Source organism: Scophthalmus maximus, chromosome 17 (genome assembly GCF_022379125.1).
Source record: "Scophthalmus maximus strain ysfricsl-2021 chromosome 17, ASM2237912v1, whole genome shotgun sequence".
NCBI lineage: Eukaryota > Metazoa > Chordata > Actinopteri > Pleuronectiformes > Scophthalmidae > Scophthalmus > Scophthalmus maximus.
The window spans coordinates 4119951-4147521 of record NC_061531.1 but is presented as its reverse complement, the minus strand read 5'-3'; the positions used below and the strand labels follow the sequence as shown (position 1 = coordinate 4147521).

The 27571-nt window shown below is 42.9% G+C and overlaps 2 protein-coding genes across 3 annotated transcripts; one reads left to right on the top strand and one right to left on the bottom strand.

Moving 5' to 3' along the window:
• The first annotated feature begins 504 nt into the window (after positions 1–504).
• Positions 505–13845, top strand: syt5a (synaptotagmin Va). 2 transcript variants are annotated; one of them, XM_035613990.2, is made up of 10 exons: positions 505–621; positions 5581–5738; positions 6064–6078; positions 7154–7332; positions 9454–9540; positions 10971–11138; positions 11268–11435; positions 11532–11649; positions 11786–11919; positions 12767–13845. In XM_035613990.2, the coding sequence occupies exons 2-10, from the start codon at positions 5588–5590 to the stop codon at positions 12974–12976; spliced, it is 1230 nt and encodes a 409-aa protein (XP_035469883.2). In that variant the 5' UTR covers positions 505–621; positions 5581–5587; the 3' UTR covers positions 12977–13845. The 2 variants fall into 2 exon arrangements, with proteins under 2 accessions (XP_035469883.2, XP_035469886.2); XM_035613993.2 differs by lacking the exon at positions 6064–6078.
• A 984-nt stretch (positions 13846–14829) lies between these two features.
• tnnt1 (troponin T type 1 (skeletal, slow)) lies at positions 14830–26613 on the bottom strand. Its single transcript, XM_035616456.2, has 14 exons — positions 26465–26613; positions 19899–19926; positions 19751–19764; positions 19568–19621; positions 19329–19346; positions 18321–18342; positions 18107–18167; positions 17226–17342; positions 16991–17068; positions 16555–16668; positions 16335–16444; positions 15341–15431; positions 15178–15218; positions 14830–15053 (listed from the first exon to the last, which is right to left on the bottom strand). Exons 2-14 carry the CDS (start codon positions 19922–19924, stop codon positions 15008–15010), a joined length of 792 nt encoding a protein of 263 aa, XP_035472349.1. The 5' UTR covers positions 19925–19926; positions 26465–26613; the 3' UTR covers positions 14830–15007.
• Between the last annotated feature and the right edge of the window lie 958 nt (positions 26614–27571).

The window sequence follows — 27571 nt, the reverse complement described above, 5'->3', positions numbered from 1 at the left end:
ATGCACTGGTGACATCTGTCTGAGTGCATAGCAGCATTTAATCGTTGATCAACTAAATACAGGATGAATCCAGATTATAACAATAAAGATTATTTGTGTGACAAGCTGACAGTTTCTTAATAATTCCATATTTGTCTGTCAGCTCTGTTGGCAAAGTGCGAGCTCATACACTGTAAAACAAATCTATCGAATTTGCAAATCATATTTAAAGCAGGTTAAAAATATATGTATCTAGCAATGACATTGAATAAGTGCACTATTTACAAGCAAGACATTGATTTGTATTTCAATCACTTGTATCTAACAAAACGCTATAAGAAGTTGTTCAAGAACACAACAGTAGTTTCCCGGTTGTTTTTGAAGGAGAAGATTTAAAGGCAAGGTGGATTGCTGAATCTTGAAGATGGACTTTTTTTTGCAGTGTACGTGGACAGTAAGTGGTGAGGGATATTCTGGAGATTAACCCAGAGGGGGGAGGGGGAGGAACAGAGAGAGAGAGGGAGTGAGGGAGTTATGCACAAGGACATCTCTCTAGTCAGTTGTGGTGAAATTGTCCGGAGGAGGTTTGGATGCAAAATAATTATATCAACGGAGAAACAAGTGGGACTGATATTAAATAAGGTGAGTTGTGTGCTGTTTTGTCTTGTATTATTATTTATTTTTGGGTTTACAACTATGACAAACTTACCATGGCCAAATTTTTTATTTTTTTATTTTTAAGACAGACAGATGAAAGACTAAAAGGGATTTTATTTCCAATGAATGGAAACAGAGAAAATCAAGCAAACCTTTACCTTAAATAAGCAGGACATATTTTTTGATTTCATTTTAAATGACATGATCATGAAACTTTCGGAATTTTCTGTTATGCACTAATATTTCAGTTGTGCTGTAACTCCATTGAGAAGCGGCCGTAGTTTATTTTATTTACTGGATTTTATACTATTGTGCTCATTTTTCATGACGTTCTGTATCTTTTGATTTATACATTTCACTGAGAAAGTTTGAAGAACATTTGATTTTTTACGCCGAGCGGAGGATGTTTTTCCAAAACGGGTAAAGATTAGTTTAAGTGGATTATGGGATACCGATGCGCGTCTGTTTGCAGTGTCACGGCGTGTTCACGTGAATTCACCCGTAACACACCTCTACAACAGCAGTGCTTGTTGTGGATGTTGCACTGCGGGTGGATGCTTGCGCCATAGGCTACTGGAAATGTAGACAAAGCTTCAGATTCACACTAAACTGTAGAATATCCTTGTCTTAAAAGACAAAAGAAATTTTGTTAAATTTGAAGAATAGTATAAAACAAAATTGAAAATGACACGTAAAGCAACAATACCACAAATGCACACATTTGTGTGGTCCCAACAAAAAGGAAGTTATTAATCATTATCCTATTCAGCTCCAGCAATTGCATCGGGTTAGCGTATTTTAGCTAATTGTATTATTATGCATTGATGTCCGCGGTAGAAATTTGTCTCTCAAAGAAATTACTGCTTCATCTTTTTGGTTATCTATTGCGATGCTATTCTCAAAATGCATGATGCATCAAGTGTCGCAAATTTCAAATGTCAATTCTCATAGGAATGTTGCTGCAATATGTCAATATTGACCCTCATGTTGTTTGGGTTCATGTAGTTTATACATAGTAGATGGATAGATAGATAGATAGATAGATAGATACTTTATTCATCCCAAGCTGGGAAATTCCGGTGTAGCAGCAGTACGTTTCACCCAGCACACATTAAAAATCTATACAATATATACACAAATAAATTTAAAATATACGAACTGCATGAAATAGTGACGTAGTCAAGCGGAGTGTCATACAGCCTGACAGGCCCCGGGTTCAGTTCAGAGCTGAGAGCTTTTAGGCCGACGAAATCCCACCGCCGGCTGTTCACCTTCCAATCTGTCCGCTGGGAGATCAGAGCACGGCACCTCGAACTTGCAAAACAACGCGAGACCTGGTTTCACTGAGGCACAAAACGTCTTGTCTGGAATAGCGAGGGGGGGGACGTACATTTATCAGTACATCTGAAGTCTTTAACACTGGTTAGTCACACATACACTATGCGCTTAATGCACGAAGGACAGCAGCTAATAATCATTTTCATCGTTGATTAAACTGCTGATTATTGTCAATTGTTTCGTGCATGAAATGTCGGAAAACAGTGATACTCATGACACCTCTCAGAGCTCAATTTGACAGATAAAGATACCCTGCTTGTCCAAGCAACAGTCTGAAACCCAAAGATTACTACCTATTTTAAAATCCATAAGCGCTGAATTTGAAAAAAAAAAATGGTTAACACAATTAACCTTTTATGAAATTTGTCGGTTGACTAATCCATTAATTGACTTATCATTTCAGCTCTAACACGTTGAATATGTTGAATCTTGTTTAGGGACTTAAAGTGCGAGCGCTTGCAGCATTGAACTGACCAGAGAATCCCATTTGATTTGTGAACTGCCGTTTTGAAGCCTCGGGTATAATATTTCGACCAGCGCCATCTTAGTGTTTGAAACCAGAAGTTACCCGGGTTGCGGTCGAATTGTCAAAGTTTCCTAAATCTTGAAATGACCGGGAAGTATTTCATCGTCAGCCATGATGAGAGCTGTTCGGATTCTCTAAATGCATAGGGAAAGGAGCTTCAATGCTTCCTTTCCTATCTCCTTTAGCATAGGCTACACTGGACCTTCCTTAGCGAAAGAAAAGGAGAAACAGATGCCCCACAATTCATTGCGGCAGCGATATTTAACGTGACGCGCCATGCACAAACGTAAACGATTCAATCCGAAGAAGGAGAAGAAGAAGAGCATGAGTATGACCCAGAAGAGACGCACGTCATTATATAAGTTACCGTTGCTATGAAGCATTTACATCTCATGCCGCGCGGTGGTAATACACAAATTTGTAGTTTCAATAACATCCACCGTTGCATAATGACGTACTATAGTGTAAGTGGAGTCGGATTCTCTGAGCAGCGCTGTCTGCTTTTTTAAGTCCCATCAGTCCTCCTCCACACTTTCCTTGACCTCATGACAATTTCCATTGAGGTAAAAGAATAGTAGACAGGAAAAGACAAAAGGAAGGACAAAATCTGAATCCACCCCATATGTGGAGTAGCGAGGGGTGGGGCCTGACCGAGAGCTCATCCACTGCACGCGCATCTACACCTGCGACCCTCACCCATTGGACAGTGCCAGCTGTCAATCACGTTGTATCCGCACCCTCATTCATACGATGCTTTATCACCTATTTTGCTTCAAATAGGCTACAATTCACAAAATGGACACCATGCTGTATTGAAGAAGACTTGAAACTAGAGATTGAGACCACAAACTCCTCAGGTGAGAAGTAGAGTCGTTTATTCTGACTTCTATAGAAACTGACTTCTTTTTTGCAGCCAGTGGAGTCGCCCTCTGCTGGTCATTCCACTGAAATTCAGCTTTCAGTCACTTCTGCAATGGCTTTTAGAAATAAAACAAACACATTTTTGGATTTAGCATCAGCCCCGTTACAGCTGTTGTTTGTGGAACATCCATCTTCTCCCCAGAAAAGACTCTCTTGCAGTTACATTTCAATCTTATATTGTATATATTTCACTTTCAGTCACCTCTGAGTTGACTAAAGACCATGACATGTCCTTTATTTGGCTGTTGGAAAAGGAAATGGACTGTAACATCAAAAACTTAACGTACTGTATCTCATAGGTGTGCGTTTCACTGGGGAGTTAGTTGTCTATTGGATGCTTGTAATCACCGGCTGTGTCATTGGATTGAACAATATTTAATATAGTCTCATGTTAACATATTTGGTGTGAATTCTATTTTCCGCTATAATATTGCATGAAGACACGAAATACAATCTAATTGGGGGGGGGGGGGGAGTAGTAATATCATTAAATCAGTTTCTTTCACAAGTGGAAATTAAAATAAACAAACTGTTAAACTCGTAAATTAAAAAGGATTTCGAACAAGTGTTATGATTGTGTTTCCCAAACCCCACCTTTGAGGCTTTTCATTCAGTTGCAGGTCAAAGCGTGTGGCGTATTAACAGACCAGAGAATAATCTAATATTCATCATCATACACAGCGGCTGCTGCATTGCAGGAACAGTTCTCAGTGCACGGGCCACTGATCTGGCAAATTTAATCAGCAAGATTTCTGCATGTGTTTGTGAGTCGGAGTCCACACACCGAGGCCTCCCTCTCTAATCCTCTGCTTATGCAATTCAGGGAGCTGCGAGGGTCGACGCACAGTGCAACACAGCCCGCCAACTAAATCAGATCTCATTGTGGGAATATGGTGTGTGTGTGTGTGTGTGTGTGTGTGTGTGTGTGCGTCGATATGTTTGGTGGTGTGTCTCTCCTTCAGCTGTCAGGAGGGGGGATAAGTGACAGACAGAGGGGAGGAGTAAAGGGGAGAGGGTGGTAGGATGGGCCGAGAGGGGGGAGGAGACCCAGAGAGGCAAACTGTCCTTAATTTGTCTAAGCTGAGGGATTTTTGGATTACCTTTGGCAATTAATCTCGTTACATCTCTGCGCGGCGACGGAGGGTTGTCTGCTGCGGGCTGAATCGTCCGACAAGTTGAAGACATGATTGCCACCAGATTGATATCTTCTCATTTTACCGATGCGGGGATTTGGCAGACGAAGAACACAATTTACTTGCGTTTTCTGAAACTTTTGAAACCCAATGTACACGTTCACTATATCTCACTGAGGTGAATTCACACTGTGCCTCATTAAGCACAGTAAAAAAAAATGATGATGCAGCGGGAACGATGATAACATCATCCTCACGTTTGAATATTACAGAGGCAGTCTTAATTTCATACATGACAAAGATGACACTATTATTGATCAAATAAACCCAACAGGATTATGTATGAAGCAGTTAAAATTAACTCCACCTCAAACATTTGAAACATTTAGCGTGAGCGTTGTATTTTGATTGCAGGACAAAGTAAATGAAGGATATTTGGTGTTGCTGTAGAGAGGGCGACTCATGGTTGCAAAAAGTAGTCAGTTTCTATAGAAGTGTATGAGAACATGACTGGTCTCAATCGCCAGTTACAAGTTGCTATTAATACAGTAAAATATCCAAGTACATCCTTCACCACAGGAATTTCACGCCGTGATCCTACGGTATAGAAACTCCTTTGAAAAGGAGGCCCTCCTCCTGGATGAAGATATCGTGTTAATCTTTATCAGATAACTGAGGAATGAATGGGATGGTGAGAGGCAGCAGAGGGAAGTGAGAGAGGATTAAAGAGATTACAGCCAGGTCAAAGGGCGAAAGGGACGAAATTTGAAAGGATACGTTTGAATGAATGAGAAGCAGGGAGGAGAAGTATAGAAGACAAGAAAGGGGCCAATGTGTTGTTAGGTCCACTGGTTTAGTTATTCTGTCACTGGTCAGTCTGTGGATTTAATTGAGAATAATAGTTATTCGTCTTTAAGGCAGTTTGTAGTCTCATGCAGGTAAAAAAATAAATTAAAAAAATAGACAAATTATCAATAAAATCAATTGCAATGTTTTCATTGACCATTTGTCCTTTGTTGCCCGCAGAGCAGCGATGCGATTGGTCAGCGTGGCGGGGGCGCGGCTCCGCAGGGCGGTCGAGGAGGAGAAGGAGAAGGAGCCCCCACCTCCCCCCTCGCACCACTCCAACCACCAGTTTGCGAGCATGAAGAGCAAGTTCTTCAATGAGCTCACACACCTGCCAAGTGAGCAAGCACACACACACACACACACACACACACACACACACACACACACACACACACACACACACACACACACACACACACACACACACACACACACACACACACACACACACACACACACACACACACACAGACACAGACACACACACACACACACACACAGCCTGCATTACAAACAAGGGACATAAGACAGACTATCTGGGGCCACTTCTGTTTCATACCATCATCTTACCATTGTGTTACCTCTCTTTCAACCATGTTTCATTTCTTCATTCTGTCCTCCCTCATTTCTTCGTGTGCCCACTCTGCTCCGCTCTTCAAGATCATAAACTCAACAGTAAGTCCATCTCATTTCTTCTACATTTTCTGTCTTTCCTTCTCAAAAACAACACGGGCCAAAAACAAGTTTAACAGAAGAAACTATCGTGGGAAGGGAAAAATAGTTTTTTCTTATCCAACAGTTTCAAATTATCTGACAGGACTCAATTTCTCAGTCAGTTTTGTCATTATATCCACACTAACGAATGTATACATATGTAACATTTACTGAGATTTAAAGGGCCTAGGCTTAGAAAACGCCATCCGGAGGACACATCCCCAGGAAGACTACGTAGAGGCTATAGAGTGGGTTCCCCACGGAAAATGACAGAGACTTGTATTTTAACAAGTTTATCACAAAGGGGATCAATTAATGAATAAACAATAACAGGCGAAAGGCTATAAAAAAAAACAACACACCACTCGCCCTGGAAATGCCACACGAGGGTCTCGCCCCCTGAAGACACAGCAAGCAATATAATAGTGACGGGCGTAACAAAGTGCACGGTCTCACCTCACCCCAAAGCGTGTGATGAGAAGGTAAGGATCCATGGTACGGTGGAGGAGAACATAGTAAAAAGCCCTGGGGACCCCCCAGCAGTGGGCATCAACATTACAGGGCGATAGTTTAAAATAGTACAGCGGCAACACAAACAGGCGAAACAGCAGTGGCCATGACCACCCTATAATGAAAAAGACAACCCAGTATAGTAGTACACATCATACAGTCTACTGAATCAGCCACAAGTTAGATAAGTTACCTCAGTCTCTGTAAACACTCATTAAAACCTGATAAATAAACATCAATCAAATCAATATATAAAATATAACACTAAGACACACCTCCATGAAATAGACAGGTCTCCGGCCTACAGGGCCCAAGCTTAGGCCGCTCAATTCAAGTTGAATGAAAGCCATTCAAAATGTGGTACAATGACTTCACGTGACAACAATCTCACACCGTTTTCAATGTGTTCCGCCGAAATTCCTCGTCAGTCTAGTTCAGTAGCAGTAAATGTGTCACACACTGTTTTCTATCAAACCGCTCGACGCCAACCTGCCTTTCTCCCCTGCCCCTCCTCCACCTCCTCCAGTGCCCATGTGGGCAGTGGGAGCCATCGTGGTGGTGGTCCTCGCCCTCGTGGCCTGCCTGGGATTCTGCATCTTCAAGAAGTGCTTCAACAAGGGCAGCAAGCCCAAGAAGGTCCGCGAGCGGAAGGGAGGACGAGGGCGCAGAAAGAAGGACAAGGACGGCGAGGACGGAGGGGATAAGGTGAGAAGAGGGAGAAAGGTGGAGGGGGAGTCACATGGTGATCCTGTGACCGTAGTGTCTGCGGAGGGACAAAAAATACATTTCCATCCGTCCATTATCTATACTGCTTTATTAATTAAGGGTTGCAGGGGGGGCTGGAGCCAATCCCAGCTGACACTGGGCAGGAGGCAGGGTTAGCATTTAGAGAAAACCTGTCCATTGACCTAAACCCAATCTGAAGGCCTTTGGACTGTGGGAGGAAGCTGGGATGCGGAAAAAATAAATACATTCAATGAAATTTCATTTGTACAGTGCCAAATCACAACATACGTCAACTCAAAACACTTCACACAGTGAGGTCGAGACCTCGCAATCTCGCAGGGAAAAACCCAATACAATCCCACGCCGGGAGGAACTTTGGCAGCTATGTGACGCACGAGACGAAGCACTTCATCTACTTCTACCTGGGCCAAGTGGCCATTCTACTGTTCAAGTCGGGCTGAAATCCAACCATGGCCTCGCAAAACTACTCCTGAGTCACCCCTTAGTACCTCTGTGCCAGGTTGTACATTCAAGAGATGAAGTTGAGTGCAATGGAGTTGGATTTAATCATTTGAGGGAAAATATACTTGTGCAAAGACTGCAGTTATACTACAGGTATTCTTTGACATTATGGGAAATATGCTAGTGATTGGTGCTGTTACCTCACCTCAGCTCATAACTGTTGGCAAGAAATCGTACGAGCGCATTTCTCAAAATGTTGAACTATTCCTTTAGGAGCTGAATAAATAATCCAGTCAGATAGTGTGTTCACCTTCCACAGGCCCAACAGCTGGAGCTGCACTGTTTGGTATCCGATTGTAATCACGGCCTCCCTGTCCACAAGCTGTTTGGCTCCGTTCCACGTGGAGACTAGTTGCGGCTCAAACAGCCGGAGTGCACCATGGTAAACACACTGGAAAGGGACGACGGCGCAGAGCTTGGGCGCCGATTTTGGGAGAAGCTTATGGCAACAGGCATGAATGAGGAGCAGAGAGGAACTCCTGCTCCTTGGTCAGGTCAAAATGGAAAGCTCACCCACGTACAGTTTATACAAAGGCTCTTTTATAACCAGTGTGGCTAACCATCCAACTCACTACAGTGATAAACATACAACACATTTCTTACATACACTAACGAACATGTATGTGATCAAGACGACAATGTTAGCAGCCTTGCGCGAAATCTGACAAAAACATGACTCTCGTATTTATATATTCACATTCAGTCCTCTTGGTGTCATACAGTGTATTTTCCTCCACCGACTTGTATTTTTTCATGTTCATTTTCAATTTGCTCCGAGTTCGACATTCAAATATTCACATCACAGCAGTGGATGGAAACATACATTGATTCACATTTCTTTTCACAATTTCTCTGGACATTTTATCACCGTTTTCACCAAATATGAATGGAAATGATAATAATGTGTATATAGGGTTTATTGTTCACTGCACCTATCAGCTTATTGCTATATACTGTATACACACACAAACACACACACACACACACATATATATATATGTATATATATATATATACATATATATATATATATTACAGTATATTAATATAGTATATGGATGTGGAAACCATGTTGACAAAGAGAGAGTGTTACTTTTCTCATTGATGCTGATTTCCACTTGCCTTGCACATTCACCACGATCTGATATATATTCTGCCAAAACGAAACTTTATTGGTCATAATCACTGAAAATATGATCATTAACGGTGGCCACCATGAGGAAATGAACAGCCGAACCTTTACTGTGACCCATGGAGAAACAAATATGTGTAGATTCAGTTTTACTTTAAATGCATTACGTGCTTCTCAATGCATTTCCTTTGAACGTTTCGATGAAACATTATCGTCAATTTGACAAAGAAAACAGTGGACCAGACTCCACGGGGTAACTTTAGGACCCAGAGCTGCATGATATATGTAAAACCTTCACCCTATGTCTCATCATTCTCACTCTAGGTTTTGTCTGAATGGTTGGTGTTGGCTCCTTCTGAACTGAATATATTTGCCTTCAGAATCAGAATGCTTTGTGAAGACATACCATCACCTGTTAACTACAAATCACACTGTGTGTCTTCCAGGAAGGAGAGGACGGGAAGCAAGACGAAGAGAAGGAGTTCTATGGCAAACTGGAGTACTCACTGGACTATAACTTCACTGATAACCAGGTAAGTATTTTGGAAGGATATCACTGCAAAAAAAAAGCTAAAATAGAAGAAATTAACATGGAATTTGAGGGAAAAATTACTTAATACAAGTGAAATCATCTGTTCATGCGGCACAATATTTTAACTTGACAAGAAATCCTGAAATAAGTTGGTTTATTCTAGTAAAATAAGTAAGCTCTTATAAGTTCAATGATAGAAACAAATGAATACCTTTTAAAACAAGATAATTAATCTCATATTTCAAAATCTTACATTTGAGATCTTGGCAAACACAGAATAATTTGCAGGTGTACTCATCAATATCGTACAAAACTAAATAGAGAAACGAAAAGAATTAACGTCCAGCGATGATGAAGCCCTTCATTCTGAGAAGCAGGCTTACCTGGGATTTGAGCTTTGGGACCCTCTGTTAAGCGGTGCAGGAACGGGACCCAAATGCAGAGCGCGGTGAACAAGCTGATTTAATAAGCGGTAACCAAAACAACAGACTTAGTCTTTTAGGGAAAAACTAACACAATCCAAACTCAGGGAGTTCAAAACTCCAAGTCAGGCAAAGGAACCAATGGTAAAAACTCAAAAACAGGAACGAAATAACAAACCGAACCACGGGGGAAAAAACAGGCGGGAATCATAACAGGCCAGGAACAGACTGGAGCGAACTGACCGAGACAAAGGGAAGCACAGTAGAAACGAGAGGGCACAGGTAATGAGACACAGGTGAGACACGAGAAAAGTCAAGACACCAAACACACAGGAGAACAGGAAGTGACTACACACGAGAAAGGAAACCACTAAGTAAAACAGGAAATCACAAAATTCAGGATACAAACACAGGAAATAGCAAAGGTAAATCAAAGCGTGAACAGACATATTATGGAAAAATTTACTTTTTCAGTGTTTGTTTACATGAAGTTGTGTATCTGTGGAGCCTGCCGGCCCACAAACTGTGAAAAAAAGACCACCCTGTAGTTTTTTTGTGAGCTGGCTAAACCCTGTGGCCTGGCTCTCAAAAACTGGTTTTAAGAATTCTCTCCCACTCTGATGTCACAGTTGGACTCTTTGGGGGTAACCCCGCCTGCAGTGAAGGGGCGTGAGATTCTCTAGACATTTTGAAAGCGGTTGACCAATCACAACAGACTGGGCCAGTTGGTCAATCAGAGCAAACTGTGATTTATCAGGAGGCGGAGCTAAAAGAAATCCAGGCGTTTTAGAGAGAGGGTGAAAAGAGGAGCCGCAGGAATGGGCAGTATGCCAACACTGATGCCTTTTCTGAACAGTACAGCATAAAACCTTTTCAAGTGGACACCCAAATTAATTAAGTATGAACCCGATCATGAGCATAATATGTCACCTTTAAGGTCGTAAAGAGTTCATGACACCCTCTGACTCGGCAGGTCAGTTTATCTCCCATTCTTGCCTCCCTCTTCCAGCTGATCGTGGGCATCCTCCAGGCACAGGACCTCCCAGCTATGGACATGGGCGGGACCTCAGACCCCTACGTCAAAGTCTACATGCTGCCGGACAAGAAGAAGAAGTTTGAGACCAAAATTCAGCGCAAGAACCTGTGTCCAGTCTTCAATGAGACCTTCACCTTTAAGGTGTGTACATGGGTGCTTTAGATGATACCGGGCGCGGACAGCTTTGATCACAGAGTCAGTAGCATTGTCAAACTGTTCAGCATGGAGGAGCATCAGATGTAACTTTTGGAAAATACTCCCCCTCTCCAGATACCCTACAGCGAGTTGGGCGGTCAGACTCTGGTGCTGCAGGTTTTCGACTTTGACCGTTTTGGTAAACATGACACCATTGGTGAGATCAAGATCCCCATGAACTCCATTGACCTCGCACAGCCGATACACGAATGGAAAGATCTGGTTGGAGGCGAGAAGGAGGAGGTACATGATTTTTGTCATTTCCCACATTTCAAGTAACCAAAAGCACTGTGCAACGACAACTCGCCGACTGTTTGTGTCCGTTTTGTCTCTTGACAGCAAGAGAAGCTGGGTGATGTCTGCATTTCCCTCCGTTACGTCCCAACGGCCGGTAAGCTCACGATTAACATCATGGAAGCCAAGAACCTGAAGAAGATGGACGTCGGAGGCCTGTCAGGTGAACACAACACACGCACAGTATCCACACATGCGCTCTTCCACTATGAAGACTGACACTGGTGACGGACGGCAGCAATGGTATCTCTACTGGTAACACTGATCCCCTGCCTGATAACAAAGTCTCTCTGTCTCAGACCCCTTTGTCAAGGTGGTGCTGCAGCACAACGGGAAGCGCCTGAAGAAGAAGAAGACAACAGTCAAACAAAACACTCTGAATCCGTACTTCAATGAGAGCTTCAGCTTCGAGATCCCTTTCTCCCAGATCCAGGTCCGTACACATCCTTTTACTACACGGGGTCAAATTCAATGGCTCCTTTAGGGTAATTATCTGTTTGCATTACCTAGTGAATTATTACTTTCTTATTTACGTGGAGAGAAGACTTTATCAGTTATGCATAAACACAACATTTCTGTTTGATGTCCCTTAAAGTATTTCCTACATTTGATATAGCACACATCTATAGTGACATGTACATGTTATAGCTAGTCGTTGAAGCTGTATTCAGCTAAAGCTGCATGAAATATTAAAACTTGAGATGTCATTCTGTTATGATTGCATCTGTATTCCTAGTTTAAGAAAGGGCAGTGTTGGTTGGTTTGTCCATCACTTGATGGAGTACAGACAGAAACATTTTCAACTATTGAATGGGTTCGTCATAAAGTGTTGCACAGACATTTCTGGTTCCCCAGAGGAGGAATCATAATAATGTACAACAACTGTGTCAGTCTGAAACACCTGCATCGTGCTTGGCACCGCTTTGAGCCGGTTGTAGGGCCCTTGGTCTCCTTTTACGCACATTTTGTCATAGTTTAACTGCATATTTGAAAACTTCAGAAGTCCTACGATAGTAAGTTGATCTTGACAAAAATGGAAAACAAAGTTTTGCACACAAACTCTTTGGTAGTTTATGTGTTGCAGCTGCTACTAAAGAAGTAACTAGATAGGTGATAGGGTGTTGCTTTCGGGAGATTATGCATTTTCATTTTCATTTTGGGGTTGTTGCTTAAAATAGACCAAACTCCGCAAGGATTTTACCCATGGACGGGGAACAAACAAAACAAGATGCTCTTGTGGTGTAACCACAGCTTCCTCTCCTCTGTTCCACTCAACACAGAAAATCCAGGTGGTGATCACCGTGTACGACTACGACAAGCTCGGCAGCAACGACCCCATCGGCAAGTGCTGGATGGGATACGGGGCGTCGGGTGTCGGGCTGCGCCACTGGTCGGACATGCTGGCCAATCCCAGGCGCCCCGTGGCCCAGTGGCACACGCTGCAGCCTGAGGAGGAGGTGGACGCCGCCCTGAAGGCCCCCATTCGCTAACCACGCTCCCACGGACACACGTGTGTGTGGAGCATCACCTGCAAAGGAGGGGTAGTCTTTCAATCTAAAAGCAAACAACGGTGGGTTTTATAAAACGACCTGTAACTTGAATAGTAATCATTCACACCAACATCGATTGTGTGATATTTTGGGGATCTCTTCACATGCCTTGCATGTGTACTCTGTATTCAAGCACACAGAAACAGGATGTGCACTTGCATCGGGACTCAGATTTATTCAAGCGTACTGGCCCAAACTGTCTCATTCAAAGTCAAACTACAAATTTACACTGAGCGACCAGTTCAGCGACTCACATATTCAGAAGTCAAAGGGTCCGTTTGCTCTTGGACAACAGGGTCTCCAGCACATTTCCCCGGCCGAATCCAATTCAGTTTACCAGTGTTTTTGGAATTAACGATTTTTTAGAAACCACTGTCGAGAGGGTGGCGCTAGAACGTTCTCCACCCTCTGAGAGCGGAGATAGAAAAAAAAGTTTGTCCGACTCCAATCTGCTGTCGCAGAGCTGAAGTGTGAATATTCCTCTTTGTCCTCTGTCGTCCTCATGTTTTCCCACTCGTTTGCCCCGAGAACCCCTCCTAACTTCCAAACTAAACTTGATTCCCCCCCCCCTCTGAAACTTGTTGCTTGTAGTTACATGTTTCTACTCACTATTGGTCTGTATCTTTGTGGCTCCTTCTTCTGCTACTGTTTGGATGAGGGGAGCGTCTGGTGAGCGTGCATATTGATGCGTGCGCGCGCGTGTGTGTTGTATGTATATAAAAAAAATGGAAAGCTGTTTGTGGTCTCACTTTCGATTCATACCATGTGACTGTCAAGTAAATAGCTGAAGAAAAATAAAAAAAATGAAACAAAGACAGATGGGTTCAGTGGAACAGACGCTGCACTACCCTCATGTGTGACCATGACATGCTTCTATCTGCACACAAACAGAAAGTCGCCCCCCCCTCTCTCAATCACACAGTACCTGTGTGTGTGTGTGTGTGTGTGTGTATGTGTGTGTTTGTGTGTGTGTGTGTGCGTGTGCGTGTGCGTGCGTGTTGATCCCATGTAGCGAGTGAAAGACTGGATTAACAGTTTGTCCTCTGTAGTCCTTGTCTCACGCTGTGAGCCAAACATGTGAGGCATTAGGAATTAGTGAGGGGAGGAGGGGGGGTCATACAGGAAACATATTTACCACAGACAGGAGAGAAGAAGAGTAAGAAAAGAAAAGTAAGGAAAGAATACGGTCTGTATAATAGCTGACCATAAAATGTTGCAGCAATGGAAATTTTAAAAAAGAGCTTATCACGGATTTAACTTAAAAGACGTGTGGCTGATAATGTCCATGTGGCTGATAATGTCCATGTGGCTGATAATGTCCATGTGGCTGATAATGTCCATGTGGCTGATAATGTCCATGTGGCTGATAATGTCCATGTGGCTGATAAAGTCCAAACAATGCAAAGAGTAGAATGTAGTTTTTGCACCAAAATGAGGGTTGTGATTTTTTTTTTGCTTTTCCAAATCTTGTACTTTACGTGTCACCTTGGTGTTTGATTGAATCGTGTTGACCTGCATTTTGACAAGCGTGCTGATGTCCGAGCTCTCTCATCTCTTTCCATTTGATGAATCAGAGCCAGGCTGCACCCACACCCATACATTTTAGCCCAACGATCTCCGTCCAGACGGGCGTTTCAGCTCTGTATCCGAGGTTATCCCCGTCCGTACTCGACGCACCTGAAAAACGCTCATCACATGAGCATTCACATACGCTGGTCTTGCGTGCCGGTGTAAACAGAGCAGTACAATACGTGTCCAAATAGAATTAGAGCAATGACAAAACCGACTCCACACTCAGTGCATGTCATTTTATTATCAATACATCTCAGCAGGAAACATTCAGCATCTCGCACACGTACAGTGAAAGGGGCTCCGGAACGAGGAGACCGTGGAGAGCGTCCCTCCTCCATTTCTACACGGCAACCCTGTTTTGTTTTCTCCTTTTTCAAAATGTCCCCCCCCCCCCCCGTTTTACTTCCAGCGACCACCCACCTTCCCTTTGCCATGGATCTTTTTACTGTCGGAGGAGGAGGAGGAGGAGGAGGAGAGGGGAGGAAAGAGAGGCGAAGTGAGGAAGGATGAAAACACATGAAAGGGAGATTTGTAGTCACTCACATTTCGTATTTTGAATAGCTACTCACAATTTCTGAGCATGCTGGATCCGGTTCAGCAGCACGATGATCTGCAGGAGGGGTAACGGAAGGGATTGAGAGGTAACAGGGAGAAAGGAAGAGCGCCATGAGAAGCACAGTGTGCATACAAGACCACTTCACAAGCGGTTATTTCTGTGGGCAGTTGCAGTACCTCGTATTTCTGGTGTTTCATGTGCTCTATGAAGTCAAACTTCTCCGACTCCAGCTGGTAGATGCAGTTCCACATCTCCTGGGCCCGTTGCCTTGGAAACAGTACAGTATAAATGAGGATCCAGGACCCATTTCCATATATTGGATGCGCTAGCATGAACAGGGATTTTTTTTAAATTGTATTTACCCTTTAACCCCTCCACATACTGTACAATGAAATGCTGCTGGCCTCTGAAACAAGTGAGTGTGGTTTCTACAGTAGACGGTAAGTTAGTTAGCTGGACATGCAAAGATTTGAAATTGTTAAAGCCATTCCTTACAACCACTTGTGCTCTGGTGTTTTAGGGGTTTTTCCGAGTGCAAAAAGCAAAAAAATGAAAACAAAAACAAAAACCACTATCTAGACTCTTTGAATATTGAATATGACCATAATTCTTCACAGACTTGCTATGTATTGCGTGTGTAGTGTACCACGCATGATGCTGGAGTACTACGCATGATGCTGGAGTATACTCCGTATTGAATTTCTGAATTTCGCGTTCTGCAAACTGAAAAAACATGGCGACACTGGAGGCCTGTGGTTACTTCTGAGATCATGGCAGAAAAAAGCAATAAATCAACAATGTTGTGACCATGGCGACCATCTGCTCCTACCATTGGTGTGTGTGATTGGATGCAGGATACTGTACATCAGGTTGCCATGATGCGTGAGCATAGTTAAAAGAAAGACTATCGCCTGCGTGAAGCATAACTGGCCTGCCATGCATATAGTTATGGTTGATATATTGACAACTGCTGTTCGGGGGTAGGGGTTTAGCAAATGGTCAAATGTGTAAAGCCCATCTTGAATCCATCTACACAACACAATACAACATAGATCCAGGAACGGATTGGTTTGATCACCTTCCATGTCTATGAATACCCATAGTTTAAAGCTGGTGCAAAGGTGTAGCATCATCGGTCAGCGATCTGAAGTTCAACCGGAGGAGACTCACTTGAGCGCATCCTCCCTCATAGTGTCGAAGGTTAGGGGCTGTCGTCTCTCAGCCAGAGTCTTCTTCTTGATCTCTCGGCCTGTCAGGCGCTTGCCCTTCCTCGTATCAGCCTGGAACAGAACGCACAGAACAGTCGTCTTCTACAGCATCGTCTCCCAATCATCATCATCATCATCATCATCATCATCATCACTACTGAGAACAACAGCAGGTGTCTGACCTTGGTCAGGAAGCCTCCAAAGTTTGCTCCCATGCCAGACAGCACTTTCTTCTTCTTGGCATCATCATCAGCCTTCTTCTTGGCCTCCTCTTCCTCTTTTCTGTGACGCTCCTCCTGACAAGTGGAGAGGGAGAGGCTGATGAAGCCACATTTACGCTTTGAATTGTGTTTTTGAGCATTGTCATGCTCATATAAACTCTATGGCTTAATATATAAATGAATATAACAAGTGGTTGTACGTACACTTGTACATACGTCTGTTTTCTACACTTGACCAACAGAGAACGATCTAAATGCCAAAGATTGTCTGTTCTGTGTTTGGAACTGCCACGACTACAGTCAAATGTCTTCACATGTATAATATTTAACAGTATGAAATGCGCCTTGGTGTGTGTGTGTGTGTGTGTGTGTGTGTGTGTGTGTGTGTGTGTGTTACCGCAATCCGGTTCTGTCTATCCTTCTCCTTCTCTGCTCTAACCCTCTGGATCTCAGCTCTCTCTGAACGACGGTGCTCCTGATGGAAGGCAAAGCAAAGAAGCAATACTGTTAATACAAGATATGAAGTAGCAGAAAGTAAGTACAGGACTTAAGTAGCACACACAAATACATGTAATAAATGTGTTGGCCAGTTTCTGGCAGAACAACGAGCGGTAATGTCAAAGTGAGCTTACAATTCGGTCTTTGAGGCCAATAAGTTCTTCCTCATCCTTCTTCCTCTGTTCAAAGTGGACGTCGATCAAAGTATGCAGCTCCAGTAAGTCCTTCTCCATACGCTTTCTGTGGATGTCCTGTTGGAACAAGAGAGTGTTTACCTCCATATGGACAGCACAAAACTGATTAGTTATGCTTATTATTATTTTACCACTAAGACATCCATTAGATTCTGTGTGTATCCAAAACCTCCTATCTGGATGAGATCCTTTGGAAGCCATTTGCAGCCATTTTATTTGGTCTCACTGCCTCTCATTCATTTTGAAAGTATTTAACAGTATTTACGCATCTGAATTGGAAAAAAATGGTTTGGGGAAATGGTTGAATGCACTTAAATGAATGTAATGTAATTTAATGGGGGAAAAATAACTTGATGTTCTGTTGTTCTTTAGTGTCACAATTTGATAGGGGTCATAAGCTGTTACAGGAAAATACTGCAGATTGTGTGTGTTGTTAAATAGACGGGTTGTTTTTTGACAATGTGAGCAGGTGAAAGATCAAAAGTAGTCCAGGTTTTGTACCCTGTGGAACACCGTATTTGACCCCAGCAAAAGATATTGTTGCATTGTTAACACTTTTTGCTCTGTTAGCAAAGTATGAGCAGGCAAATGCTGGCCCCTTGAGACCAATGAGGTTTCAGGATGCTGTAGAGTCCCGATCGATAGTGTCCAAGGCAGCACAGGTGTAAGATAAGAATCCAGTGCAGTTAACAAGTTGATCGCTGCCCTGGTCCACCGAGTTTCAGGAGACTGTCAGATCTGAGCCCAGACTGAAACTGATTAGGAAGACTGCTACTGGAAAGAAAAGAAGATCTGGCTTAACCCGCTTTTTCACAACTTACATCAAAATCCACCCTATCTCCCTCAGGGATCTTTGGGGGAGCATGTTGAGGCACAATAGGCCTGGAGAAAAAAATGGAAACACAAAAGTTTAAGAAATAAAGATTTTTGGTAGAATAATTGAAAGATGAAAAATAAGATTAGGGGAATGGACTGAGAAACTGAGAACAAGAAATATTGCAGTCAGACTTTGTAAAATGGCTTGAGGCAACATACTTGGGTTTGGGGCGCTCCTCCTCTGTTCATGAAAGAGAGAAAGATGAGCAACATATGAATATATATCGTACTGTATGGAACAAATCAGACGCTGTTTCCCTTCAAACATGGGTGGAGGGCTTTTAATTTGATTGAATGCAAAAGAAGCATGGGATTGGGAAAGGAAAACGTCAAATTAAATAAAGCAGTTATTTAGCATTCACGGAGAGTCGTGTTATTATGGTTGTCCTAGTCACCCTCCTTTTAGCTCCGTTTTGGTCTCCACCAACTCCTGAGGGAAGTTTGTGTCGATCAACGACTTTGTCTTTCTGCTATTTGGTGTTGGTGAGAGGAGCACCGGGTGGGTTTTAAGAGCCTTTTCACTGAAAACAGTTGCCTGCTGGTTGAGGAGAGTAGCCACCCTGAATTACTGTAAAACAGTAAAGTAGCCAAAGTACCAAATCACTAAGGTGAAGTCTCTTTAAGTTGAGGGGAACCGCAGAGTTTTGAAAATGTAACACTTACTGTTGATTTGTCATCACATTGCATAGTTGTCTGATATATTGATATAAAAACATTGATGACTGCAGCTTTAAATGACTATTTTTAGATGATAATATTTAGCCTTTGAATTAATATATACAATTTTAGATTTAAACACATCATAAAAAATATCCTATTTGATTATTTTATTTCACACCTTCACAACACTGAAGCGGGAAAGACTGAATGTAGTGATATGCTTACATTACTGAGAGAAGCATGATCAAAATGGAAAGGGCAATATGCTTAAAAATGACATAGGTCTTTAATCCTTACATCTAGAAAAGTACTGGACAAGTCATGATGACATAATACAGTGCAGGTCAAATTCATATCTACATTCTTTCTAAAAAAAAGGGGTCCAGGTGACACGAGCAAATAACGTTCTACTTTGATTTAACAAATAAAATAAACACACATAAATAAGGATATATTTTATTTAAGCCCTTAAATGGTATGTCCAAGTGTGACTCGTGATGACCTTACCTTGGTACTCTGGCTCCTCTGGTAACCCGGACCAGCGGCGATCAGCCAACAGCGGGACAAAGTAAGACAGAGTGGCAGTTGGTAAGTCAGAGTCAGTACAGATCACACATAACTGATACAGTTATGAAGAAAGGAGAGGGAAATTCCTCAGAACACGAGGACATTCACTTTGATCTCAACTTCAGTCACTGTCGCTGTGCACACTGTGCGTTGCCTTCTGGGACTCTCCCTGGCCTTACCTTCTACATCCTCCTCCACCTGGTCGGCCTCTTCTTCCTGCTCCTCCTCAACCTCTGGGAGAAACGAGAACCGGGGAAAAGTACTGTATATCGTTTCATGTCTCACGTAAACCGTCTCAGATGACGTTCATTGTGTCTGCGAGTGACGGGTGACCGGCGCGGACACGTCTGAACGGAACTCACCCTCTGCCTGCTCCCTGTGGAGACAAGGAGGAGGAACACGGACACACAGTGTACATCAGTTAACATCACAGTGGACGCATTTACACTTTGATGGACAGATGACAAGTGACGTCAAATGACAAACGGTGAAGGGTGCCGCTCTACTCACTCGTATTCCTCCTCTACGTCTGACATGGCTGCAGCAAAGAGAAGGATAATGAATCAAGAAGATAATGAAAGACACAGGAGACAGTAACAACAGCAGAGCTATGTGAAGTACGAGAAACCTATCAGAAAAAGAAATGTTTGATTGATAGGGGCAATTTGCTCAACTGATTAAAGAATTGCCGTATCAGCAAATTGATTCATTCAAGACATCTATTAAGGAAAAATGCAGAGCACACTCACTGTTTACAGCTTTTCAAATATAAACATTGGCCATTTTTCTTTGCTTTGTATCAGTGTAAACTGAAACAGACCAGCCGTCAACTGGTAGACTGTTGGTCAGGTAATAAAAAGCTATTTGAAGGTCACAGTTTGGCCGCTGGAAAATGTCATGGGCTTTTTTTTTAATTCACTTTGAATTATTTTGTGACAAAATGTTGCCAAAAAATAAAAATCGCTGAAGAAATATTTGTATTATGAAAATAAATATTTTCCACAGCCTTATTTTTAAGACCCTCAACAAGGTGGTGTTAATGTTATCCTTCTATCAACACTCAGCAGAGCCTCAGGATGAATGATGGTGATTGGTGATGGTGGTTGAATAAGGCATAGGACAATATGTTTGTCATTGTGGGCATCCAAGGAAATTATGTTCAATAACTCTCAGTCCCTGTGGAGGCCTATGCCACTATGCTGGTGACTTGGTTTGGTTAGTTCACGGCTGTAGCCAGATTGAAATATGTCAAGTGTCTTTGCTAGTTTCAGGGAGAAGCAGTTCTAATTTTTTTCCGAAACATCAACTATGTTGTTTGAATATCAAATGCCCATCTGAGGGCCCATGGACGCATTTGTCTCAAAATGAGGTGTGGTCAGCCACACTGTTGGCGTACTGCTACTTTTCCTTTTTATCAAATAGACCAGTCTTATCATATGGTTGTTACGCTTAATCTCCTGTTGATTTGTGACTATGTAATGAAAACCCTTATTTGTCACTAAATAAGGGTTTATCTGCCATCTATAGTGCACATTAAAACACATTGCTCCTTTGAATGGTTGCTTGCCTATAAATGTCTTGAAGTCCCAGTTTTACCGAATACAACTCATTGGGACTGCCTGCTTACTTTATAAATAACAAGCAAAAATATATTGGAAATATTTTGGTCATATCAATTGAAATACTGAGCAAACAATGTGATGTGCAGTAAGTGCAGAATTAAAGGACTGTCTCTTTCATAAGTACACGAGTCACCATCGGTAAATCCTAGCGGGTCACAGTCTCCATTCTCCTGTGCTTAATCACTCTGGAGACAGACAAACACACACAAGCACACACACACACAGAGAGAGAGAGACAATGTACGGGCGAGATGGTTTTCACTATAAATTGTCTCGCTGAGCTTCCATTGTCCCGACACAAAACCGCACGCAGACAGACGGACGGACACAGAGGAGGGTGCTGACACCTCCCTGGCAGGCGGCGCAGGGAGACGGATGGAGTGTCAACAGGTGAGAATGTGACAAGGGGTTAAACACAGAAGGACCTGGGGTGATAGAGTTTCTCTCGCTTTCTAGTTCCCCCCACACACACACACACACACACACACATCTCTATGTCCACCTTTGTCCTCGCTGTCGGTTTCTCCCTCCGTACTGGTCTTTCTGAAAAAACTTGATGGGATAATTTCCTTCGAAAACTCTGCTGAGGGTCCGCACCCCCAGGGGCTGTGTTGATTTCCCTCGAGTGTATTGAAAGCTTAACACCTTAACTGTTCAAGTGACTGATAATATACAATAATAATTCTTTAATAAGAAACTATGTCATCAGCTTGGCTGGGGGGGGAGGGGCTTGGACCTTCACTTTATGATCATGTCCAAAATGTGCGCAGTTTTTTTGGCCATTATTCAAAAAACCTTGAGCAGAATAAAACTCCAGCTTGTAAAATCGCGGCTCAAAAGTAGAAATGGAAAATTCACCAGCCATCCCCTTTTCCTTGTGTTCTTCCAAAACACAACGTCAGGCCCTCCCATCCTCTCCTCCACTCTGTCTATCTGTCAATCATCAGGGGGGAATTCAGTGCACCCTGTCACTGGGTGGTTAAATCCACAGAGGTGGTAACTGTCTTTAAAAGCTTTGCCCTCTCTCTCCTGTCTGTTGTCGGGCCCACTGTCATTCCACAAGCCGGAGCTTGGCCAAGTTGGACACCACGAGTGCTTTCAACGGAAATCAGTATCCCTCCAGTCTTCGGTGGACAGTTGTCAATCATTTCTCCATCTGCGTGCTCAGTAAGCAGTTCCAGCTCTCACAGATGCGAAATTTAATTTTAAAATTGTAAAAGCCTGTTCCACGCCCTTCGAATCGCTTCAGACCCAAGACTCAGTAACTCAGGAACAGTTCGACATGTGGAGAAATGAGCTCATTCCCCTTCTTGCAGAGGGTTCGATCACAAGATTGATACCACTCGCATGTTCATATGGTAAAAAGAGGTAACAGCCAATAGGGGACCAAGGGGAAGGAGCTAGCCTGGCTCGGTCCGAAGGTTCTCCAGAAAGACAGAAGACAGGCAAAGAACTAGTTTGGCTTTAAAAAAAAAACTTCTGCTGATTTAATAACCGGACCGCTAATATATGTTTTTATAATAACAAGGTACGTAATGACAGGGTGAAAACAACGTTAACCAGACCACTCATAGTGGTGAACCTACAGAGAGCAATCCCCTGAATCTGCAGCTCTTTTACGGAAATCGGTAATTGCAGGTTTAAACTAACCTGATGTCATATGTTCATTACAAGGCCTGCGGGTGGGAGGATTTTTGGTTTCCTTTGAAAAGACCATAACCTGAATCTTAAATGTCAGAGAGTGAAGCCAATGCGCAAGCGCCTGGAGCTTGTATTTTGTGGAATGACCAGCAGGGGGCGACTCCACTGGTTGCATAAAGAAGTCCGTTTCTATAGAGGGCTACACTTGATTTACAACATGAGTAAACATTTTTCCTGAGGACTTTATGGTCTTAATCTCTAGTTTCAAGTCTAATTCAATACAGCATGATGTTCATTTTGTAAATGATGGTCCCATTTAGAGTATAATAGACGACAAATCGCAGTATGCATCGGGGCATGGCTACTGTGTGATTGACAGCTAGTACTGTCCAATGGGTTGCAGGTCGCAGGTGGACGTGCAGTGGATGAGCTCTCAGTCACACCCACCCCATGCTCCTCCAAATATGGTTACTTCTGGTTTCAAAAAAACCAAGATGGCGCTGGCCGAAAATACTAAAGCACGAGGCTTCAAAACGTCTCAGTAGTTTGCCTCAGGAGTTTTCCTTTAAGGGGAGAAAATGTTATGATTTCAGTATTATGTATCTTATTATTGCTATACAGCAACAGAGCAACACATGACACTGCATGGGACCTTTATCGCAAGAATCACTTGGAGATTAGTGTGTTGCTCAAATGCTCCTTCCGTGTAATCTTACACGCAAGGGGGTCCGGGGGGGGGGGGGCTGATTTTATTTAAGAGGTGCATAAAGGTAAGACCTATGAATAAGGACATAAGTGGGAGGGTGGGGAGGAATGATGGATGCATTAATGAGAGGTGCACATGTCATTGGGGGGGGGGGCAACCAGGGGATTTGGGAGGAGAATCAAGTTCCAGCAGACAACAGGCATAGGCCTTAGCAGGGTTAATTTTAGTCAAGGACAGGGTGTGTGTGTGTGTGTGTGTGTGTTTGTGTGTGTGTGTGTGTGTATGTGTGTGTGTGCGCAAAACAATTCAGTCAAATCCTCCTGACAAAGAATTCAGCTGCAGTAAAAATAAAAGAATATCCGAGTCATAGGACATTTCCTATTTGACTATAATTAAAAACAAGCGAACAAAATGTTTTGGGTGTGCAGGTAGCAGTCGTTAGTCAGGACTGGGTTTAAGTTGTCTTTTCATTTCTGTCACTTGTAACAAGTGGACTTGCTGGTCCAATCACAAACGATTATCTGATAATGGGCGGGGTTTGCACCGTGACGCGGAAAACAAGCGACTTTTGTTAACAAGATGGCTGCCGCTGATGAACGAGCATTTGACTGAAAGGATCCGACATTTTCACATTTCTCCCACGAAAAGGTCAACGTTCTTTCACGGACATTGTGGCATCATCATCACGGGCATCTCTTCCCTGCTCTAGAGTGTTGACTCTTCCGCGGTCGCTCAACAGACGTCACATGATTCGTTGCTCTCACTGGTTGTAGGTCTATCCAATAGAGCGCCACAGCGACCGCCCACTTTTTTTCACGGCTCCGGTTCCAGAAGGGAATTTCCCCAATTATTTACTCCATTGACATTTCATCATTATGTAGAGAGTTTAAAGACTGGAACCAGGCCAATAAGCTACGAGATTAATCGTTACCATAAAACATTTTTTTATTCTGAGCAAAGAAAAGAAATTGGAAAACAGAAAAAAAAGAGAAAGGTACAAAACTGTGTACATAAATATTTCAAGAGCGAATGCATTTCCAACGGCTTCCGACAACAATTTAGCTTCTTCTTGAATTTAACCTTCATCATCATCATCATTGTTTATATTGTTGAAAAGAATATAAACAATATAATGTGTAATGTAATGTGTAATGTGTTGGACTGTATTGGCCTGTGTTCTGTGCGCGTGTATACACGACGTTAGAGTTCAGTGGTAGTAGAGGGTGCAAAAATTCCGACTCAAGAAGCGGTTCAGGTTGCAAGGTCCGACTCGGAGGTCTGTAATTTTCGAGTTCGGAGCTATAACGGAACGACAGCCCCGCTGCCCGAACCTCCGAGTACAATGGAATGCAGCAGCATGGGCCGACATGAAGTTCGCGGGTGTAGTAAGTGTGTCCATGGTAACAGTGATCTCCACCAATCAGAGGCGTCGATGTTACACTTTAGGTTGGTGGGTACTGTAGTATTTCTCAATGGCATCATGAATAAAACAAAACGTGTGGCTTGTACAGGTGCATATATCACCGTTTCACAACCTCGTAGCTTGTGGTGAGTCTACCTTGGATGGTTAAGACATTACGGCTAATACTCAAAATGTCATTGGAGAATATGAATGGGATTTTAACTTCCGGAACCTCACTGTTGCGCCATATTGCGTCCGGAGGCATTTTGCTCTGCGTCCGTTGGTACCGCCTCCCCCTGGAAATCGAAAAGGAACCGAGAGGTCCCAGACTAATGTGCATTCGAGTATTAGTCTGGCTACGCCAGGCTACTAAAATGAGTTGTGTGGCTCATAAATCAGGTTCCGAATGAGGCTGAAATCATTCGGTGCATGGCCAGTTTAACGAGACGACAACCAGAAAAGATTTTTGACACTGACCTGAATCGCCTGTTGTAAAAGTAATGCACTCACACTAGATGATATCTTTGTATGTAGGCACCTGTTTAATGCCCTCCACTTTCCTCCGGCGGCTAAAGTTAGATGGTCTGACCTCAGACTGTCAGCATTTGTGAATGTGGTTGGCTGCGACCACAGAGAACAATGTGAAGGGTGGCAGGCTACACACACACACACACACACACGCACACGCACACACACACACACAAGCCTAATTGGCTGTCAGAGCTTTGCTGTTTAGCAGTGAAGGACATGCAAACTACATAACAGTGCTGTGGCACTGGATCAAAAACATTTCATTTAATTTCAGCCATTTCCTGAACGCTGGTTGTTAAATGTGACCCTGTGTGGACTTCTGTCTGGGACACTCTAAGTCGTCATCCTTTGTCTGAGCAGCAGAATGAAACTCTGACCCAGGCCCTGGAGCACACTAACACAGACACACAGGACGAGTGTCGGTGCAGACGTACGCAGGTGACAGTTCACGCACGGCAGCCTAAAGTCTATCAACACTTTCAAACAGAGATGTTTTAACGCTGTAACCATTCATTATTATTAATCCATTGCACCCAACAACAGTATTCAAGATAGGGTTGTTGTTTTTTTTAAGAGGTGAAGACACAGGCTGGTTTTATATAGCTAAAGGTTTGGATATTTTCATTATATAAAATATAACAGGATTATGTTCAATGTAACCATTAATTCTTGGACAGCATGAAATTAACTTGCTGTGGCTTGAATGTTTTTTTTGCTACATTATTGTTAAATGGCAGTAATAGTTTTTTTTTATTTAAAAAAGACAAAGGAAAAAGGAAAAACATCTGTGGTGCTTTCAGGGGATGCTCAGACACCCAAAACTTGCATCTGCTGCTGAGAAGAAGTACTGAAAACTTGTGCAGATTATAAGAAATTGCAATATTAGCAGACACACACTAGTATGTAATATTGCAAATCCTTAAAGTACAGTAACATTTGGTTGAATAGGAAATTTCTTTGCATTAAAGCGTTCCGTGATTTGTCCATAACTGTCATGGCAGAGCATTCTTAAGAACACCAACAAGGAAGAGTTTTCAAAGCTGTGGGGAAAATGAAGACGACGGCAGCCTAGAAAAAAAGCTTGACATCAATCTCAAAGTTAGGGTTATATTTGAGACTACTTTCATCCTACTTTAGCATACACTAGAGAGTATATTTTAAAGAAGAGACATACCTGTATGAAGGTGTGCTATCACCAGACACGAGAGACAGACAGAGGGACAGAGACGGAAGAGAGAATGGCTATTGTACAGAAACAGAGGGAGTTTTATACAGAGAGGTGAAGGGGTGTGTGTTTGTGTGTGTGTGTGTGTGTGTGTGTGTGTGTGTGCTGAATGACTATGTGTGTATGCATGCTGTGAGAATTACTTAGAGTCCGAGTATACATACAAGAATAACAGTGAGTTCAAGTGCACAAATGTGTGTGTGTGTGTGTGTGTGTGTGTGCCGCCGCGCATGCAGGCGGATTAAGGAGAGGCAGAAAGATGAGCACCTCGCAAGGATTAGGGAGAACAGAGGCATGACCTCACTGAACAAATGGGGGTTGCCACAGGGCAGGTGGAGAGGGGGATGACAGAATGAAGAGGGAGGGTTTGACACATGCAGTGAGCCAGAGCTGGCAGAGAAGGACTGCCGCTTTAAGTAGTCCAAGTCGCGGCTTTTAAGCCGACCGTGAGCTTTAGCAGGTGAGACTCAGTGTGTTTTGGCCTTCGGCCTATGAGTTTCCTCCTGCTCTCAGCCGTGCTGACCTAAGCTAACTGGCTGCGGCTTCATATTCATTAAAATGCATCAGAGTGTTTTGCTCATCAAATAACCAAAAGTAACAAAATACAGCTGTTTTAATGTTTTAATTTTTTAGTTGTATGGATTACGCACATGAAATTGAATGTGTTGATGATTGATCTTCAGATGTGCTGGCAGACAGATTTTCTCAACTTTGGACGGAGCAAGGCTGTTTCCCGGGTTTCCACTCATTGTGCTGCTGGTGGTCGCTTCATATTTATGGTACAGGGACGAGATATCATATGTGTATTTCCAAAAATGTTGAACTGTTCCTTTAAAATGTGATTTAGTTTTACTTAAAATATTTTTTTTTAGAGCCGCTTGGGGGCAACAGAACAAGATGTAAAAAGATAAACTTTTTGTAAAGATTATCAGCAAAGACTTTCAACACAGCAACTTTCAGCTTTCAGCAGAGACACAGCAACATCAGCATTCATTGGGCTTCCGGCCGCTTGATGACTGTCAGTCAAACAATCACACTCCTTTTGGTTCAGTTTTG

What these genes read in the sequence shown, in the direction of transcription:
- syt5a (XM_035613990.2), top strand. Translation starts at nt 5,588, where the DNA reads ATGCGATTGGTCAGCGTGGCGGGGGCGCGGCTCCGCAGGGCGGTCGAG. An exon ending in ATAACTTCACTGATAACCAG is followed by an intron (nt 9,541 to 10,970) that starts GTAAGTATTTTG and finishes TCCCTCTTCCAG; the next exon opens with CTGATCGTGGGCATCCTCCA. An exon ending in ATGAGACCTTCACCTTTAAG is followed by an intron (nt 11,139 to 11,267) that starts GTGTGTACATGG and finishes CCCCCTCTCCAG; the next exon opens with ATACCCTACAGCGAGTTGGG.
- tnnt1 (XM_035616456.2), bottom strand. Translation starts at nt 19,924, where the DNA reads ATGTCAGACGTAGAGGAGGAATACGA. An exon ending in TTGGCCTCAAAGACCGAATT is followed by an intron (nt 17,069 to 17,225) that starts GTAAGCTCACTT and finishes GCCTTCCATCAG; the next exon opens with GAGCACCGTCGTTCAGAGAG. An exon ending in ATAGACAGAACCGGATTGCG is followed by an intron (nt 16,669 to 16,990) that starts GTAACACACACA and finishes TCCACTTGTCAG; the next exon opens with GAGGAGCGTCACAGAAAAGA.